Source organism: Cinclus cinclus, chromosome 2, assembly GCF_963662255.1.
Source record: "Cinclus cinclus chromosome 2, bCinCin1.1, whole genome shotgun sequence".
NCBI classification, from domain to species: Eukaryota; Metazoa; Chordata; class Aves; order Passeriformes; family Cinclidae; genus Cinclus; species Cinclus cinclus.
Window position 1 is genome coordinate 4,610,046 of NC_085047.1, and position 20,323 is coordinate 4,630,368.

A 20,323-nucleotide genomic window follows, 5' to 3' on the forward strand; every position below is an offset into this window, starting at 1 on the left:
ATCCCACTGGAAGTCCAGAAGGCCAGAGGCAGATTCCTCAGCTCTCTAGATGCCCTCACCTGAGGGAGGAGAAATCACAAAGTAAAATATGTCCTGAAACACAAGCTAAGTGACTCAAGCCATCCCTTGCCTGAGGTGGAGCGAGATGAGACTTCTTTGGAACATGTGGTGAGGGAAGAGGACAAGCAGGGGAAGCTCCCAGTCGAGTTAGCCTCACCATATGGGCACAAGATTGCCAGTGTGATTCTAAAGGGGCACAGGACCATCCTTGTCAGGAGAAGGATGGGCTTAGCTCAGACATAAGATGATCATGAGATTGATCTTTCAAATTCACACCCACCAAGCCATGCAATGCCGTGACTCAGGCTCATAAATAAATATCCCTGCTACACCTTCCCCAGATCCTCAAAAGAAAAGGGAATTAACATCAAACTGTGCTGGGTCACTTCTGCTCAAAAAAAACTTGCTTTTCTTTCAATTGTGCAGATAGCTACATCCAGGTGGAAGACCTGAACTGACTTCAATTTAAAAAGAAGTGTTATGTGCTGAAGCTGTATTCCTGCAACTGAGCAGTGATGCAGAAAGGGAATGGCAAAACAGGATATATGGGGAGCGGAAAACACACAAACAGATGGCTTCTCTTCACCCATCCTGTTCAACACTGGCAGGAAAATGCCCTACTTCCGTAAGCTTCTGCCCAACTACTGCCTTGGATTCCCAATGGAAAGAGCTCCCTCTTCAAAACTAAATATTTACTTCAATGAGAATGCAGAAGCTTGTTCTTCAGAGCTCTATATACTGCAGATGCTCACACACTGGTTTTGACCATCTCTGCTCCAAGCATTGAAGAGCTCCTACAGTTCAAACGAGCTCATGTCTGCAGCAGAGGGAAGGAGACAAACACAAACAGGGTGAGAAACCTGCTGTCCCCACACCTTCAAAGCTTTCCCAGAGTTCCTTGTTCTGCTTCCTCTAAATGCTCACTCAGGACAAGGAACAAAAAAGCAGAAATGTCTGAGGAAGAAGAGGAAGTAGAGAGCTGTTAACCTATCAAAGCTATTTCTTTGAAGATTCACATCCAAAGGATCTGAGACAAATATTATTTGCCTAAGTTCCTTGCTAGCCTGATTTTTCACCTGTCAAGTAACTATAATATGAGGATGTAACTGCTTACAGATTTGAACTATTCAATTCTGTTCTGAAACCAGGGAGATTGTTCTTACTTTAAAACCTTTCAAAGAGAGGCTATACAGTACACAAGCAAAATAAACAACATACACAATAAAAAATGTAACACTGCAATTACAGTGGTAATTCAAATTCTGTGACTGCTATATTCAGTCAAATGCAAAAGGATAGAGGATTTACAAGGTTCCTAGATGCTCATCTACTTCACACACACTTCCATACCAACATCCCTCTCCTCAGACTAATAGAGCAACTGGTATTTTGTGGACACTGCACACTCCGGTCTTGGCAGAGATCTAGCAGGCTGCAATATTTTCCTACAACTCTTAAAAAGCCCCCTAAAATCACAGTGATGGAGACAAGCACACGAAGGAGGGTCCAATCCATATCTGCTTGCTCCTTAGAACCATCTGGAAGCCCTCTGCTCAACTATCCCAGCCTCCCCTCCCAGGTCTGTTCCCCTGCAGCCACTGCTTACTGAGATACGAGTGGCTGCTCCCTCTGGTTGAAAGCTCCAGGAGACAGATGCTGCACTGCTGATCACTTCCACGGATGTGAATGTGCATGGGAGCTTTGCGTCCGTCCCGTTCTCCACAAACATCTCCTCCGGGGTGTCGACCTCTACTGCTGATACTTGGACTGCAAGGGAAAGGCCAAGAGAAGAAAGGAGGAGAACAAGACACATCAGTGCTGCTTTGAGAATCAGGAAGTTCACATCACACTGCCTAGAAGGGCAGAAGAGAAGAGGCATCAATAACTCCTGCATCGAGTGCTTGCACAGACATTGCACTATACCTGCAATCAAACAAGTATAGAGCAGGCCAAGTATATATTCACTTCTCCTTCCTTGCATTATCTGTGACAGGATGTTTTCCATTCACAGATGTTTCCTCTACAACACTTTGTGGAAGTCAATTCTATGGTGCAGAGGATGAGTTTAAAACTTTTGTGTAACAGCTGACAGCAGGCATTGTAATAATTAAGCCTCATCAGAGGAACTAACAACCTGGCCCAGCTATTACTCAGTTTCCTCTCTGGCACACATCTTGTTTCAGATCTCCAGTTTTTCCTAGCTGTAGGTAAAGCAAAAGCTCCTCCAGAAAGCTGAGGAGCAAACTTCTCTTGCTCCCAGCTATGCCATCCACTCCTGCTCTCTGCCACGCTCCAAGGTCTGTATGTGCCAGGCCTCACAAATAATCACTCAGTTATACTTTAGAAGCATGGGAGTAATTTAATTTTTTTTCTACCTTATGCACAGTGAAAACAGCAAGCCAACCACAACCACCCTCCAAATTTAAAGTAATTGAGGTTAATATTGTGCCTGTACTGGTGGTTTTCCTAACAGGTAAGTAAAATTCACCATGATTTGTAAAATGTGTTGAAGATACTCTATCTTCTAAATTGCCAATGCGCTATACCTATCCAGATTTAAGGAGATGCATCTCTACATTTATTCAGGTTTGTGTAGAAAAAGCATGAACTTGTGACATCACAAGAGAATGTCTGTCAGGGCTCAGGTCACATCCATGTGAAAGCAAAAAATCTTGTCAAGTCAGTGTGAATGGGTGCACATGTAACATGTGCTCCTGGTACCTCAATCAGAAGTTTTGATTTTTATTAAACCATGATTTTCAGCATAGACATGGTAACAGCAATCTACTTCTGTTCATAGGATTTTATGTTTCTGGGCTCTGACACCTTAAATCCCCTTGTTACAACAGGAGAACAAACCTTCCTGCTCCATCAGTACTTCAGCTGATTTGTTTCACAGCTTTGAATAAGGTAGCTGAAGTAGGCAAAAAAAAAAAAAAATACAAGTCAAAGACTGCTTAGATAAAAAGGGAAGAAAAGAAAAACCCACCTACATTGGTCCTTAAATCATGAGGCTTGAATTTTTAGTCAGTGAGAGCAACCAGCTCAGCAGCTTTCAGTAGCTGGACAGCAAACATCTGACAGAACTAGCATGCAAGCAGGGGTGGGAGAACTGAGCACATCACAGTAATTGCAATAACCAAAACCAGAAGAAACCACCACTCATTAATTCTGCTGCTCAGAGGCCACACTGTTCACTTCCAAAATTCACTAACTCCTCAGTCCCACAAGATTCTCTCTTGATACCTGAGATTCTCCTGTCATCCCTGCTCTCATTTCCAAGAGAAAAAGTGCCCCAAGGGGGGTGGGGAGTAGGGGTGGTGAATTTTATTCATGAGGTTCTATCATAGCTTCCTTTCTCTTGTACACACCCTGACTATGGGCCAAAAAATATTCTTTTGTAAAACAACTACCAAATATTTATTTGAAACATACAAAGACTTCTAGCAATCAAATTAAATGAACTGAGACCTGCTGTGCTTGATGCAATTTTTCCAGCTAATGGTATAGAAAAGAAAAATAAAATAAAAACCATTGTATTAAGTCCAAACCACAGAACAAACCTCCCTTTCAAGCATAAAACAAGCAAGATGCCCTCAGTATTAGTGTAGGAAGAAAAGAGTCTGCACAGACATTGTCTGCTTGTACATGGTACAGAGAACTCCTTGCCACACACAGGCAGTGGGTAGCCCACATCTGCCTAATCTAAACAAGTCACTGTTCTATCTCACCAGAACTGTAGTATAGCAAAAAAAAAAAAAAAAAAAAAAAAAAAAAAAAAAAAAAAAAAAAAAGCTTCTCCCTACTTCTTCCCTAGTCTGGGAAGGAGGAAACTACATAATCCTGTACAGATATTTCTATCAAGTTCAATTTTCATCTGTCCTATTGTTGATTACATTTCACGTTCTTCTTTGCTGATTTTCTCCCCTCTGCCTCTTTCACTGCTTCAAAAATATGTTTCCTGCTTCTGTTGCCTCACAGGATGAGACACAGGCTCCTTAAATCATAACCTGGTAGAGAGGCCACAAAATTTGTCAGTTGTTCACCCTCAGCCCTCTAATCCCATATTTTTATTGATATGGTGGCTGTTCCCACTACCTTGAACTCTTTGGCCTACTCTGTCATAACAAAATCCACATGGATCATCTCTAGCTCTAGCTCTTTTCCTCCTCTTCCACATTTACCAGGATTACATCCACCTTCCAGTTCCTCCACCTATTTAAATATTCCAGTTGGAGAAAGCTGAATTTTGAGTCATATTTCAGTCACACTTACACACTGCTCTATCTCTCAATCTTACTCAGCCTTACTTCCTTTCAAGAGGAAAAATTTATCACAGGAAACTGTCAGAGTGAAGAGTGCTATAGGAAGGGAAGGTCTGCAAGGTACACAGGACAAAAATAAGCACTTGCTCTTCTCCTGTGTATCCTTCTTGATCCCATCACCCTGTCCAACTGCCCCAGTATTTCCTTCTGAACATCTCATCTAGTCTTCAGCTGCTTGCTTTCTTTCTTTTCAGCAGAAAAATTGTTTTATTTTTCTCACCTGTCATCAAAATAATTTGAAAAAACCCCACCTGTGACTCTTCAGCCATTTCTTTTAAATCTCTAGTGTTGTTTGAGTAGTTACTCCAACTACAAAAACTTCAGCTCCATTTTCAACCCCTACACTGCAATGAAAACTCTCCATCCACATTTTCCTTTCCAGACAATTCCTCTTGCTCTTGAAATAGGACAAGACACTCATATTCTTGCTAACTTACTAACCTTACTTACTAATCTTTTTCTTATTTTTCCCATCATGGATCTTCATTCTTCATCAATGCTCTCTCTATTCTCAGGCATCTCTCTCCTCGGTATCTCACCTCAGATCTCACCTGCAAAACAAGTTCAAGCTCCCATCACTGCACTGACTACTCAGATCTGTGTCTCTGCTCAGGATCTGTATCCCTATGTTCAAAGAACAGCCTCAGTCTGACATCTTGGTCAATGCTAAGTTGTCAGCTCACACTAAATAGGACTAAAGCAGACCTCCGAGCCCTCCACAACTGCATTTACCACCATGGACCTGCCACGTGTCTCTCCAATTCAACACCTGTGCAGCACCTCTGACTTTGAACTCTTCCCAGGTCAGGGCAGAGTCTTTCAGAGTTTCCAGTCACCTGTTCAGCTGACACCAGAATAAAACCTCCAGTTTGTACCTCACCCTTCATTACTGAGATGTCCTTTTTGCTCTGGACAGATGGACAGTAAGAAATCAGTAAGTACTGCAGCTCCTGGTAACCAAGCTGCTCCAAGGGTGACATCACATATGCAAGATCACTGCTTCCTTCCATGAAGTGGAAATAACACCAAGCATCCATCCCTGTTTCAGTACGAAGAGACTCCTGTACCCAACCACATTATAGCACTGGTCTCATCCAAAATGTTTCAAATCCAAACTGTAGCATTTCCTCCTAAATGCTGTCCCTCAGGCTTGGGAGGATCTGCTCAAAACCTGCAAAATCCTTTCACTTCCTTTGAGCCCTCCAAAGCATGTGGTAACTGCATCTGTATGAATCCAACAGTGCATAAGCTGCCAGTGCTTGGAGATCAATGCCTTTTAAAACTGAAGTAATCTTTTCCCACTTTTACTTGTACCCCCGGTTGCTTATACTTGCCTCACAGTGATTTTTTTTTTTTTTTTTTTTTTTTTTTTTTTTTTTTTTTTGGTGCAAGAACTGGTTTTATTCTACATTTTTTATGCAAAAATATGGTTTACCATTTGGTTTGGTAGCATATCACAAAGCAATCCTCTGCACCAAAGTTTTCCAATAATTAACACAGAGATGATTAAATTTTCTTTGCAGACCACTGTTTCTAGTGAGATCTTGGATCCAATGAAAACATTCTGTTAATTAAGACACTGAACACACCAAAATAAACTCAATTCCCCTGGATTCAACTCAATTTGATTACTAGGAGACCTAACAAACCAAGAATGCAAACAGCTAACACTGTAATCACAGGCATCTTATTTCCACCAGCACAAACACAGCCCACATGGAAACTTTCACCAGATTGCTAAATACTGGATGCTTATGGCTGCTACAGCTCCCATTCTACACCAGAAAGAGTGTTACCCTCCTCCTCTTGGAATGGCTAATCATCAGTTTATTAATTTGGGAACGTGTTTTGCTTATCTTAAAAGACATAGTAATACAGCCATGTATACAACTTATGAATGAAGTCACTTATGAATGTAAGGTCTTGACAAAATGACAGAAAATTCAGCGTTTCAGTATCTTCACTCATCTCCCCAGCAGCCCAGAAGTTTCCTAAGTCACAAAATCAATACGCACTTCAGAATAGGAGCTTTCATTAACAAATACTCTTACTCAATGTCAAGTGTCTTGTGAAACCATCTCCTGTTGACAGCATTCAGGTTCTTTCTCCCACAAAGCATTGCCCTGTACAATCAGCATGAAACAACAGCAGCCAGACCCCTACAAAACATCCCAGAAAGCCAGAACAAACTATGTCCTCAAGTGCAACTACAAGCATTTATGTCCCCACAGACAACTTCTTCACTGTGGATAAAATACCTGGTGGAGAAACCTTAGCTTTCCTGCCTCAATAGACAGTAGAAATACCAAAATCACTGCTCTGAAACTGCACGAGACCTGTTAAAGCACCCAGATGCTGGATAGAACTTCCACACAAATAATTCCTTCACTTTATTTAGCCTTAACAGAAAAGTAGAATCCACACCAGCAGTTCCATACAGGAGCAAACCATGGTATACTTCATAAGGACAACACACAAGTATTGAGAAGCCACATGTGTCCACCCCTCCTCCTGCTGTCGCTGCAGCCCCCTGTCACCACGACCTTGATGTTTGCACTCCATAGTTTTACACAGGACACAGAACACCAGCTACAGAAATTATGATCAGACAGAGTCACACCAACCAACCTAGTCATCTAAGTTTCAAAGCAACAAAAACTAAATTCCACTGCCTCAAAGGAGGACAGAAGAGTTTAATTTCACTCTCAAATGCCAGTTCACCAGAACAGCTTTTAGCTGCTGCCACAGCACCTCCCCAGGTCCCCAATCTTGCCAAGAAAGCCAGGCTGCTGGAGGAAAGAGCGCTTCCTGTCTCCAGTAACACAGCTGGTCCTGCAGCACCCTGCAGCTCCAGGGATCACAAAACACAGTTGTGACACCCAGCCCATGAACACCTACCACCTCCTGTCACCATGCTGCTGGAAGCCTTCATCGCCCAAGCAGAGACAAGCATCTGCTAAGGCAACATTCACTTTCTCCTGGCCTCTTTGCACATTCAGCCAAGATCTGCCTGGCTCAACAATAAGGGAAAAAATAGCATCTTGTCACCCCCAGTGAAAGGAAAGCAGTTTCATTGAGAAGTCTTGAGCAGGCTGTGGCTAAGCTGTCAAAGCAGACAATAACATCCATGTATCTCAGCCCTCCATGCACCTACTCTGGCAGGACTTAAATCTCCAGAGTCACCAAACTTCTCCGCCCACATGGCAGGGTCAGGTTTTGGCATGTTCTCTTCCTTATGATGGAGAACTGCTCACTGTTCTGCCAAAGAGCAGCAAAAGAACCTATGCTGAGATTTACTTTCAAAGCCCATGCTTTAACCAGAAATGAAGAACGAGCATGAGAAACAGCAAAAAATGCCTGAGCTCCCCTGACAGGGCACAGATTTCTTGTTCAGTCCTGAGGAAATAATTTCACTGCTATATCACTCTCTCAATTCTCTCATCTCATAAAACAGAGATGCTTGTAAAGGTGCTGAGTACTACGAACAAATAAGCAGTGTAGCTACACAGCTTCATGCTCCTATTACAGCATCAGTCATATGTCAGGTTTGGGCAGATACTTAGTCTTGAGGCAAGTAACTCCTAGTTATTTCTAGTACTTTTCCCTGGAGATCACAAAGCAACACTTCCCTGCCTATGCTGCAGGCTGGGACACCAATCAGCAGCTCAGGTACTTTCCAAACCACACATTAGATTTTTCTGCTCAACAGCCCTGAAATGGTTTTCCTTCCATGCCCAAGTAAATTTACAAGTGTTCCAACCCAAGTAAACAGTTCTTATTGACAAAGCCAGACCAAAAGAGTGGAGAAACCGAAGGGGTAAGTTAAGTAAAGCTGTTCAAAGTGCAAAGGGTAACTGGAACAGTTGATGGCAGCTGTTCCATCTCTAATCTTGCAATACAAACAGAGTCACTAACAAACACATCACATCATTTTCTGGGCACAAGGAAAGACACCAGAAAATGGAAACTGAGATCACAGAAAGGCAGAAAAAACAGAAAAGTCTCCTTGAAATACACCAGGTTTTTCCCACAAATAGGGAATGAAGCTTACTTAACTAAAGATCTGAGAGAAGCTGGGTAGACATCTCAACACATGGCAGAAAGAATAAAAAAAGCAACCCACCATCACAAGCATTTCCTAAAATTGCTATAGGAATCCACTAAAACTGTCACAACTACTAAGGAAATTAGAGTACTAAGGATCAGAAGTTGTAGACAAAAAAAAAAAACACAACCAAACAACAACAAAACCCAAACCCATGTAGTGGACAGTAGAGACTGACATATTGATGTCTTGAACAAAAGCTTCCCTCAGTATTAATAACCAAAAAAAAAAACAAAACAAAACAAAAAAAAAAAATCCAACACCATCTCAAGTGAAACTATGTTAAAAATACCAATCATGTTGTCAACCGTTGATGGCATGCAGCATCTCTTTGACAAAAATCTATCATTAGCAGCATGGGAACTGCCAATTTCCAAAACAAACTAGGCCGTAGAATTTAGGATGTGGATACAAATTTCATGAGCAGATACAGTGTAAAGCCTACTTATCAGACATGGGAAGCAGTCCCTTTTCTGACCCTTCTACAGTAATCAATCCACAAAGCTGCAACCAACTCACTCTATACACACCAAGAAACATCTGCAAAAGCTGCACTTTGAACCATCCAAGGTATTAGTAGCATTCCATGAACAGGCATTCCCACCTGTCGTCATTTCTGAACCAGAATCATGTCCATCTCTTGCCAAGTATTGGTACTTCCACCAGCCTGAAAAGTGAGCACAGGATTTTTTTTCCTGTATACAGACAGACTCGATTAAAACCTGTTAAATAAAATCCTACCACTTAACTGGGCAAGAAGATAGATGAAATTACATCATCCAACTGATTACCCTCTTCAGCTAACAGGGTATTCATGCAGCCAGTCTGTTATGGTGTGATAGAGACTTACTTCAGCACTTCAAGCAAATCCAAAGCCCTTGGAGGACCAAATTCCTTACTGATCCATGGACTGCTGAACACCTGTAGTCAGCTTTGGCACCAAGCTTGCAGCAAACTCACATTTACTTGCTAACTGAATTGCTGAGCAAACTCAGCTATAGTAACCAGCTATAACCTGCAGCAGCACAACCACAAAACCAAAAAGGAAAAGCCCATGCTCAATATTTCAAAGCATTGTTCCACAAGAATTGGTCAGTGGTGGTGCCAATTTAAATAGCTCACATGCACACTTTCAGAACAAGATGAATCTGACCAGGAACTAATCTGCATTCAAAACAGCCCTTTCACCATTGTTTTCTTTCAAACCAGACCAACACCCTAGCCCAGTCCACTGTATACTGTTTTGTACAACTGAGGAGGGTTAGGAAGCACCAAGCAGGAGCTGATTCAGCTGGCTTTTCTCAGGAACACTTCTTTTGTGAATAATTTACGGCCTTCCTTGTAGCACACTACATCACTTTCCCAGTTTACACGTGTGGTGATTTCTAGAGCCATCCCTTGGATTAGAGTAGCACCTTCCATCAAGCAAGATCCTGCAAAACTTTGATCTGAACACTTCAAGCCATAGAAACCAGTCAGATTTCAAAACTCCTGCTGCACATACAGCTTTGTGGAATTTATTACCACAAGGGAGCCCTGTTCACCACCTTTCACTTGCACGTATTACAAAAAACAAGTTACTGAATAGCAGGTGGCTTGCAGCCAACTCTGAACGCCTCCAGCAATGGCCATTCCACCCACTTGGAGATGACCTGCCCTGATTTACCTCCATCTCATGATGGAAGTGCCACCAACCACTGACAACTGCTACACTGTCCAGAGTTTAACCTTCCCTTAAAGATCAGAACCTCAATCTGATTTGAAACACTGAAGGTAGGGTATAACCAGTGTTTCAGGGCAGGTTCCCTTCATTCCCCTTAACACCATGTGCATAAAGCAACAGTAAATGTACCACCAGTAAAAGCATCAGCATTTACCATCAGTAAATGTACCACAAAGCATCTTTTTCTGCAGGGTTGGAGGAAAGAGAGTTCACAGGAACAACCACAGCCTTCCAGTTTTCCTTATGCACTTTAAGCCAAAACCTAGCAGCAGCAGCACCGAGTGGAAACTGCCAAATCAACAGATACATAAAAATGCAGGAGCTGAAAGGCACAGCAGCCAAAGTGAACAATATACAAGGACTGTGGGCTAACCCCAGCAGGCAGCTCAGCCCTGCACACCCCCTTGGTGCAAACACAAAGAGAACTGGAAGTGTAAAAGTGAAAAAACTCAAGGATTGAGATGAAACAGTTTAACAGGCAAAGCACAAGCCATCATCCACTGCTTCCATCAGCAGGCAGGCGTTCACCATCTCCAGGAAAGCAGGGCTCTGTCAGGGGTAACAATGATTTGGAAGATAAATGTTGCAATTCCAAACAGCCCCCTTCCTCCTTGTTCCAGCTTTTATTGCTGACCATGACTTCTGCAGCGTCATCCCAACTCCTCCTGTACCCCCCAGCCCACCTGCTGTCAGGGAGGGCTGACAAACAAAAAAGGCCTTGGGGTGTGTAAGCCAACTCAAAACAAGTAATAATGCAAAACATTGTTAGCAAGGCTTTTTCCACCGCAAGTCCAAAACTTAGCACCATCCAAGCTGTGAGGAAAATTAACTCTGTCCCAGATGAGTAGCAATACATTTATTTGATATAAACATTTTCAATTTCTTTTTTAAAAAACAAAGCTTATTCAGGACAAGTAACAGAATGGCCCTTTAAAGATAAAAGAGATTGGGAGGAAAAAACCTTCTTTCAACCTGCTCAGCAGAAAATACTGATGTTAACCCTCCCTTAGGATGCATTGCCACATTTTCTGTGCTATGGGTACTGTTTACTGCTAAACCCTAATCTGAGTAAACACTTGCTTTTCCACATGACTGCTGACAGAGATAACAGTGAATCAGTGCAGTTAGAGCTCCCCAAGTCTCTTTGCTGGCAGTAAAGCCAGTTTAGAACCTCTTGTCCTCTCCTGGCACAGCCTTCTCTTACACAAGATATCCACATCCTCTCCGTTGCCCTAATCACTTCTTGTGGGGTTCCACTAACCCAGACCACTAAAGTAATACAGACAAACAAACCACACACAACAAAAAAGACAGAAGTATATATGCCATAAGGATGTAAATGTTTTCACACACAGAGCTTCCAGCTTTCTGATGTGTTCCTGGGATATCCTGAGTAGGCATTCAATAGTACAAAAACAAAAAAGTATTTTCTTGCATACAAGGCTGTTTATTTTGTTAATTACATGCAGGTGGTAGAAAGAGCAATGTATGCCATACAAGATCAAACCACATCACATCATACCACAGTTGGAGAACTCCCAGTACAGGTGCTAATAATAAGGTTTGGATAGATGACCTGATGATGATCTATATGGCACTTCCCCAGAAAAACAGTAAGTCTTTAGAAACTACTCAGACTAAAATCTTTCAAGACAAACAGTACAAGACATCGCCCTCATAATACTAGGTTTCATTTGTTTGGTCTTCCATCTCAACTCTCTATGGGACACAGGATATCCAGCACTAGTCAGGACAAGATGGGTCCACAGACAGGCACTGGAATTGCTGTTCCATACAATCAATTTTACTTAAAATAACCAGCAACACAGCCATACATGCTGCTACTTACACAAGCAAGAGACTGGGACTGTTGGATGGCTGGGGCCAAGAAGCATCTGGCCATTTAACCTCATTTTATCACCAAAATATTAAGGTACAGGCTTTTCAACATATTCAAGAACTTTATGCTGCTACTATAAGCAAGGTGAGCTGAGAGTTTATCCGGCTTTTGCCTTTGCAGAACCGACTGAGCAATGCAGGCAAGACAGTTTTCCTACCTGCAGCATCAGTGGGCTGAGCTTAAAAGGACTAACAGCTTCTGACGGGGGTGACTACAGGAATTCTGACTAAACCTGGCACAAGCATGAAGTGAGCACTGCAACCCTGACTTACACTGTTATTTTCAGGAAACGTTTCAAGCAGCAACTGAAATGGGCTGGTGAGCTCAAAGCAGTTAACAGGCACTTGAGCTATTTAACATCTCAATAGCTGCTTGTTAGTGACCCGTGTGTATGTGCCCACTGTGCACTGTATGAGTGTGTATAAAAGGGGTAGTAGGAGAAAATAAATTTCAAAAAAGATCAAGTTTTGTTGGTATCAAAAAGAATAATAAAAAAAATTATCATTATTCTTTCCAGTAATATCTAGACATTTTTTGAGACTATCAGGAGTAATCGGGCACCATCCTCATGTCAGACACAGGCAGGATACCACTTTAAGTCATAATTACATGGCTTACAAATGCACAATTGCAAAATAATCCATTCTCTCTATACTCTTGACTGATTGTTCCAGCTCACTCATGCACAGAAAGAGATTATACCTAGATTAACTACTTATGCTACAAAATGTCCCCAGAATCACAGACAGCACATTTGACAATGATCCTTCATTCTTACAAGTAAATGAAGCAACAGGGTTTTCAGATGACTGAGCATAAAGAAGCAAGATGAACTCCTAACCCACACATGCAGGGGCACATGTGAAAATAAGCCTAGAACTGTATTATCCATACTTAGCTGTGAAGCAACCAGGCTTGGCAGAGCAGGCTGTGCTGTTTCATGGGGCCTGCACAGCACAGCACCCTAAGCAATATTTCTGTCTTATTTCTGCAGGTTATTGGCCACAGCAGCAGACCTGCCATGGAGCATATGAAGAGGCAGAAGAGCAGGCGGGAGGCACGGCAGCCACGTGTGCAGCACATCCACCACCCAACCACAGCCACATCTGAGCCAGGCAGCAGCTACAGCCCTCTGCAAACATCACCCCTGCCCTTGCCAAAAAAAAAAAAAAAAAAAAAAAAAAGGCAGCTTTTGATTTCTGAACCTCTCATGAGGGGAAAATCCAGCATGAGGAAAGGGAATTCGAAGAGGAATGGTCCTTGAAAAAACATCAGGAGCCTGAATGACACAGGCAAGATGAAATGCACAGCACTGATTATCTAGGACTCCTCAGCACCCCAAACCCCAAACTCAGGGAAAGGTCATCATCTCCTTCCCATCACCAAACTCCTTTGGGTATGCAAAAGAGGTGAAGAGCCTGCACTCTGATCACTTATTCCCGTGCAGAGATGCAAACCTTCCTTTTCACAGCAGACAGGAGGACTAAGGATGTGCAAGGAGAGAAGAAGCCAACACAGGAATAAATTCAGACTTTCTACAATGATCTACTAATCCCACCTACCCATAGCATTTACTGTAGCTAGCTTTTGTTGTGGTCAGGGGAAATATGCTTCCTTCTTCTTTTGCCTCCATATGTATTTCCAGAAATCTCAGTTTTACTGTAATATATGCATATTTCACATCTACCTACTAAATCCTAAACACTAAATATATTTATGTAAGTATTTATTAGTAATGCCTCTGAAGATACACAGGAAGCTTTAGCAATCTCTACTTCTTTATTGCAAAACGCAGTCATCTTAAACAAAAGCAAACCATGCTCTTTGGGAACAGATTTTGGAAGAGGAATAGTAATGGGAATTAGATATTGGGAGGAAGTTCTTCGCTGTGAGGGTAAGGAAGCACTGGAACAGAATGACCAGGGAACTTGGGGATGCTCCATCACTGGAAGTGTTCAAGGTCAGCCTGAATGGGGCTCTGAGCAATCTGGTCTAGTGGAAGATGCCCCTGCCCATGGCAGCGGGACTGGAACAAGATTATATTTAAGATTTGTTCCAACCCCAACCCTTCTAAAATTCCATTAAATTTTAAGTTCCTTACCACTCAGCACAGTTTCTTAATAAACCTCTTCCCAGACAGACTTGCAGATTTACACAGTTTTCCAGACACATGAACTGAGGAGACTCAGAAGAATCAGGCTTCTTAACATCTCCTACTGAAGCGCTTCACAAAGTTTTACCTACTAAGCAAGTACTGCCAACCAGAAATGTCCATCATTGGATATTCGGGGTGTCTACACAGTGGATACTCCCTCACTGTCCATGCCCAGCATTTACACACAGTGAGCTGGCGTGGGAAATGCGTGTAACTTTTCCAGACCAAGTGATGTGCGGAACCCTCTGCCCCCTGAGAACTTAATCCACAAAGCAATTAAGCATCACTCTTGCCATTCCTACCACTCCACAGCCTTGTCCTCCTCACTGGAAATATTCCAGAACCATCTGGACACAATGCTGTGCCATGTGCTCTGGGATGACCCTGCCCGAGCAGGGAGGTTGGACCAGATGACCCCACTGAGGTCCCTTCCAAGCAGACCCGTTCTGCGATTCTGCACCTATACACGAGTCATGAGCGCATCATCTGACTGACATAATTCCCCCTCCACCCAAATACTTCACCACTGACCGAATCAACTCATTTACCGCAACCCCAGCGTCCCCACTCTTCGGTCGCCCCGTGGCTCTCCCAGCAAACGCCACCCGCATTCCCGGAGCGAAGAACCCACGGCGGCGCCGGCTCCCAGGGCGGGCTCCATGATCTCGGGGATATTTTCCAAGCTAATGGATTCTACGGAACCAGCGCTAAGACGGGGCCGCCGCGCATCGCTGCTGTGGCGCCGCGGCACCCCGTGCCCTGCCCACGCCGGTTCCCGGGGGCTTTGTTCCCTGCACACCGACCCTTCTCCCGGAGAGGACGGGGGTCCTCGGCCGCCGCCAGCCCGGCTCCGAACCGGGTGGGCAGCGAGCGGCATAAGCCGTGTCCTGCCCGCGGAAACGCCCTCCGCCATGGGGAAGCGGCAGCCGGCCCTCCCTCGGTCCCTGACTCACCGGCGCTAAGGGCGGCGGCGGCGATCAGCAGCCATGCTGCGCAGGGCCGCCCGGCGCTGCCTCCGCCCGCCGCCATCTTCCAGCCGCCGCCACCTCCCCGCGGCGCCCTCATTGTCCGCCCCCGGCCTCGCGGGCACGCCCCCCGCCCCCTGCCCCACCCGCCCATTGGCTGCTGCTGCTGTCAATCACACACACCCCCCGCGCCCCTCTCGCCCCGCCCTCTCCCTGCCCCGCTGTTTTACGGCGATTGGACAATAGAGCCATCAATCAAGTCCAGCTGACCTATGGGCGCAGGGAACGCGCTCGTCCCGCCCCCACCAGGCGGGCGCTTCGCTGGCACCTCCCCCGCGGCCGGCCGGAGGTGCTGCGGGGGGCGCGGGCGCCGCGGGATTCCTCCCGGCCGGTGCATCCCAGGGGTCGCAGGAGCGCTGAATCACAGAATCGCCGACTCAGTGAGGCTGGAAAAGACCTGCGAGATCATCGAGCCCAATCTCTGACCCGACACCACCATGTCAACTTGACCACGGCACTGACTGCCACGTCCCGCCTTTCCTTAAACACCTTACCAGCACCTCCCTGGGTATCCCATCCCAATGTCACGAAAATTAACCCACAAACGCCATAGGTTTATGTCCAAAAAGGAGACAGAGGAGTCCTTTTACTTTATTCGAATAAATGGAGCGGCCATGGGGCATTCCCCTGGGGTATCTCTAATTTTTGGAGGATGCAGCTTCCTTTTATACTGATTTCCCAGCCGCATTTCCCTCTCTCTTTCCCTGCTGGCTAAGGTATTCGAGAGATACAGACTTCCTGGAATGCCTGATGTCTAAGATTCCCCTCTAATGTATAACCCTCCCTTTTAATTTTTAATTCTTGTGGAATTCATGGTTTCCCCCGCTGTTTCTTTCATCTTCCAATATCCAATTTCATTTATCACCAGACCTAACCTACAGTTTGTTTGTAAAGGCATATATCTTTTTTTTTTTCCATTCATCAATCAGTTGAATCCTTCCCATTGTTTCTTTTATCTCTCAGTGCTAGTCTTATCTGCCAGCAGACTCACAGCTTGTTTGTAAAGACAAATCCGTCATTCCTCTCACCAATGTCTCATCAACCTTTCTGTGAAGAAATTCCCCCAAATGTCCAACATGAACCTCCCCTGGTACAGCTCGAGGTCTTGTCCTCCTTATCCTGTGGCTGGGAGAAGAGGCCAAACTCCACCTGGCTCCTTCCAGATGGTTGCAAAGAGTAGTAAGGTCATCCTTTTCTCCAGGGGGAACATCCCCAGCTCCCTTAGCTGCTCCTCACAGGGCTCCCTCAAGCTCTGGTGCTGTCCTACAGCGACCCTGAAGTGCAGGAAGCTTATTCAAGTGCCTTTGGAGGCATGGCACCAACCATTCCAGCTGGCACTGAACCTATCTGGACAATCACTGACAGTCACAAAACTCTCTGGAGTTTTTTCCATGCTCCACTGGAGTTGTGCTTCGTAGTCAAGAACACCACAGGAGCTGCGGGGTCCCATGAGGACCACAGCGGTTTGTTCACTGTGGTGCGGTGTCCCAGCACTCTCACCTGTGGAAGTCTCCTCTGTGCATCACTCGGCCCAGTTTCCAACAGGGAAGTGACAGCAGGAGCCGATCCTGGTGCTCATTTAGTGCCCCAGCCCCTCTGCCAGCCTCGAGTTCCCCCGGCTGCACTTTATGGCGCCGGTCTGTCCCAAGGGATTGGGAAAGCGCTGCTGCAAGCTCTGAGCACAGACACGGATGGTTCCTCCTGCCTCCACAGAAACCGTGCAAGTTATTTTTCCCTGTTAACTCAGAGAGCCTGTTTCAGCGTGCATTGCCTGTAAGCACAAGCTCCTTCAGAAGCTCTCCTGCTGCACTGATCGCACAACCACCTTTGCCTTTCACCTGAAAATACCTGCTTGGAATTTCCCTCGGCTTGCTGACTGGACTCCCAGCTGCTACGCACCCCCTGAGACCAAGCTTTCATCCTTCCCTCTTCCTCCTTGCTTCTGAGAACCTCTTTGTTGTGCCGTGTTTTCCCAAACATGCATTTTAAAGAAGTTGCACAAGCTGAGTCATATCTCAAGGCTATTGCTCACTGCATCCCTGAGCCTCAAGAAGCCTTGTGGGATATTCTGCTCCTGCCCAGTGCTCACTCCATGGATGCTGGTCCTCACCCAGATCCCAGTGCAACCAGTTTCTCTGCCACTCTCTGGACACCTCATCACATCTGCAGGTGAGAGAGGCCACAGGAAAGGCCACTGTGTGCCATGCTGAGGAGGAGGGCTGTGACAAAGCAAGAGTGCAAAAACACAGGCAGATTATTTTTTTTATTATCATCAGCTGTAATGCCAGACACCACCTTACAGTTCTCATGGCATTTAAAATGTAACAGCTTATGCATCCATTATTTATACCCTAAGGGGAAGCTCTGGAGCATGTTCCTCATCTAACTGCTGTACGTGTTTTCTAGAAACCCAGGCTAGCAGAAATCCAGGGCACCTCTTGGGAATAAATATCAACAACACAGGCAACTCTTTGTATTACAGGGAAGTATCACCTAGCTTGGTTGGCACCTTATTTGACTTCCCTTGTGGGTGGGTCCTTAGCCAATTCATCAGTACCCCTGCTTTCCAAATGGAGCAGAAACTGATAGGCAGTGATAAGACACTCACTCCAAGCCCTTTTCCCTCAATATTTCCTCAGAGCTCTTCCTTTCCACGGAAACTCCAGCCAACCTTACAGCTCTCCTGGCTGGCTGGAAGTGCTCTCACCAGCATGAAACCACCTCAGTACCCAGAGTTCACTGTTTACCTCCAGGTCCTTCAGTACTGCACAGTTCAAAACTGTACAATCCTGCAGTAAACCTGATTTAAGTGGCCACACATGGCCCTTACATACACCCTCCCTTCCCTGACAGAGCTGAGGTCACATTGCCACAGGAACAGCCCTGACTTCCCTGTTTGTTGTGCAGTAAAACAGATGTTCAGTACAGAGAACACCTGGGACAATATCAGGTCTGCTTACAGCAGAACATTTTTTATCCAGATATAGATGATCAAATTATTCTCTTCTGCTACTTCCAGAGAGGCAATGGGGTGCTGGGACAACTTAATTTATCCCAAGGAACATATATTGCATCTTCTTCCTTCTTGCTTTGTACATTAGAAATTCAGACCTTTGTTATCCTTGTTATCCTTTGTTTTGGAGAGGTCTCTAGTAGCTTGCCACAGAGAGCAAGGAGGATTTTGATGTTAAAAAAAAGGGGTAATAACTTCTAGATGGAAAAGAAAATATATTTAGACTGATTTTACATTTTTAATGGTTTTGATTGTTTTCTTTTTAGCCTGCATCACTGTATATCCTAGAGGAATTGTACAGTATACACTGTTTAGTGTGCAGAGATATGCACTCCTGCACATCCCCTTGGACAGCCATTCCAGTGCTCTGGCCCATTAGCACAAGGAAGTGCTTTCTCTGGTTGAGTGGAAATTTTTGCAATGTAGTTTGTGGCCTTTGCTCCTCATCCTGGCACTGGGCACCAGTGAAAGGAGCCTGGCACCATCCTCCTGCCACCCACCTTTGAGGTATTTGTACCTATTGTACAAGATACCCTCCCAGTCTTGTCTTCCATAACTTGGCTATTTCATAATTTGATTGAGAAGAATGTCTCGGATCACCCACTATGCAAGGACAAGTGTTCTCAGGAAAACTGAGGATGGAAAAGGATGGGAATGATGAGCTATTTCAGTGCTGAATGGACACTAAGGAACAACTTCAGTCATGAGTCTTCCTGGTAGCCTTGTCACATAAGAAAGCACATAAAATAGAAGCAATTTGTCTTCCCGTCTCTCCCTCCTACCTTCCCCCCAGCTTCTTGGAATATATTGGGCTCTGGGCAAAATTAGTTTAGAGGCTGTTGGCGTACAGAAGCAAAAGCCAAGGTAACAGTGACAAACATCAGCGTTCCTAGACTCTCTATTCAACCAGGTCTGCATGAAATCATAATCTTTAAGTCAGAAAAGTAACGTTGCCTCTACTTGGCTGTGATAGAGTTCAAAATTATGGAAAGGAACCACAAATTTCCCCTCGGTGCGCTGGGGTTTGCGGCCTGGCTGCCGCGGTCCATGGCTCGCCGCGCACGAGCAGCTTTCACACCCACAGGGAGACAGGGCTGCCGCGGCCCCCTTCAGGAACCCGGGGAGCACCGGCAGCCACAAGGAAACGGCTGTGTCCCCCTCAGGAACCGGGAACACCGCCGGGGTTGGAACGGGCCGCAGCCGGCGCTGCGCGGCGCCATCACAGCGTTCCTCTACAAGGAAGAGAAACCTCCTTCCACAGTGGCTCGTTGGTCTAGGGGTATGATTCTCGCTTAGGGTGCGAGAGGTCCCGGGTTCAAATCCCGGACGAGCCCTCCCTATTGTTTTTCTTCCTTGTCCGCCGCAACGGCGGCTCCTCCTGCGGACAGCGAAGCGGCACGGACGGCACCGACGACGTGACCCGTCCATTCCTTTTCAGCGCAACAAAAAGCGTTGAGAACTCACCGAGGACCGGCCGCTCCTCTTCTTCTCGCACCGGGCCTCGCTACTTCCATTTTTCCCAGGCAGGCAGGCAGGCGGACCCTTGTCTTCTCCCTCACCGAAGCAGCGCTGCGGGACCGCTCCTCGCCCTCGGCACACCGTGCCGGCTCCGCCGCCGTCCCCGCGCTCCCGGTCCTGCTGCGGGCGGGCCTGAGGCACAAAAGCTCAGCAGGGCCCGGCGGCAGCAAAATACGGAGCGCAGCTGCGCCCCATTCTTAGCGGGCTCGTCCGGGATTTGAACCCGGGACCTCTCGCACCCGAAGCGAGAATCATACCCCTAGACCAACGAGCCGCTCTGAAGGAGGTTTCCCAGCTCAGCACTTCACTGTCGTCCCGCCGCTCCCGTCCTGGCCACCCGTGCCAATGTCTGTGTGGCTTTGCCCAGCGCTCCGGAACTCATCCCTGTTCCCCCGAACTGCGCGGGCTGAGGCCATTTCTCCCTTCCCGCCGCCTCCGTCTCCTTTGGCAGGGCATCGCCCTTCCCCCGAGCCTACGGCTCCGCTCGTTAGCGATGGCT

The 20,323-nt window shown here is 45.8% G+C and overlaps 1 protein-coding gene and 2 non-coding genes across 3 annotated transcripts in view; 1 reads left to right on the top strand and 2 right to left on the bottom strand.

Moving 5' to 3' along the window:
- MPZL1 (myelin protein zero like 1) overlaps positions 1–14,997 on the bottom strand; it is a 31,053-nt gene extending 16,056 nt beyond the window's left edge. The window contains 2 exon segments of the mRNA XM_062515310.1: positions 1,667–1,827; positions 14,817–14,997. Coding sequence (XP_062371294.1) covers positions 1,667–1,827; positions 14,817–14,997 — 342 coding nt within the window.
- A 4,571-nt stretch (positions 14,998–19,568) lies between these two features.
- Positions 19,569–19,640, top strand: TRNAP-AGG (transfer RNA proline (anticodon AGG)). The gene has a single exon. It is a non-coding gene; the product is annotated as a tRNA-Pro (tRNA).
- Positions 19,641–20,026: 386 nt separating this feature from the next.
- Positions 20,027–20,098, bottom strand: TRNAP-CGG (transfer RNA proline (anticodon CGG)). Its single transcript has one exon. It is a non-coding gene; the product is annotated as a tRNA-Pro (tRNA).
- Positions 20,099–20,323: the final 225 nt, after the last annotated feature.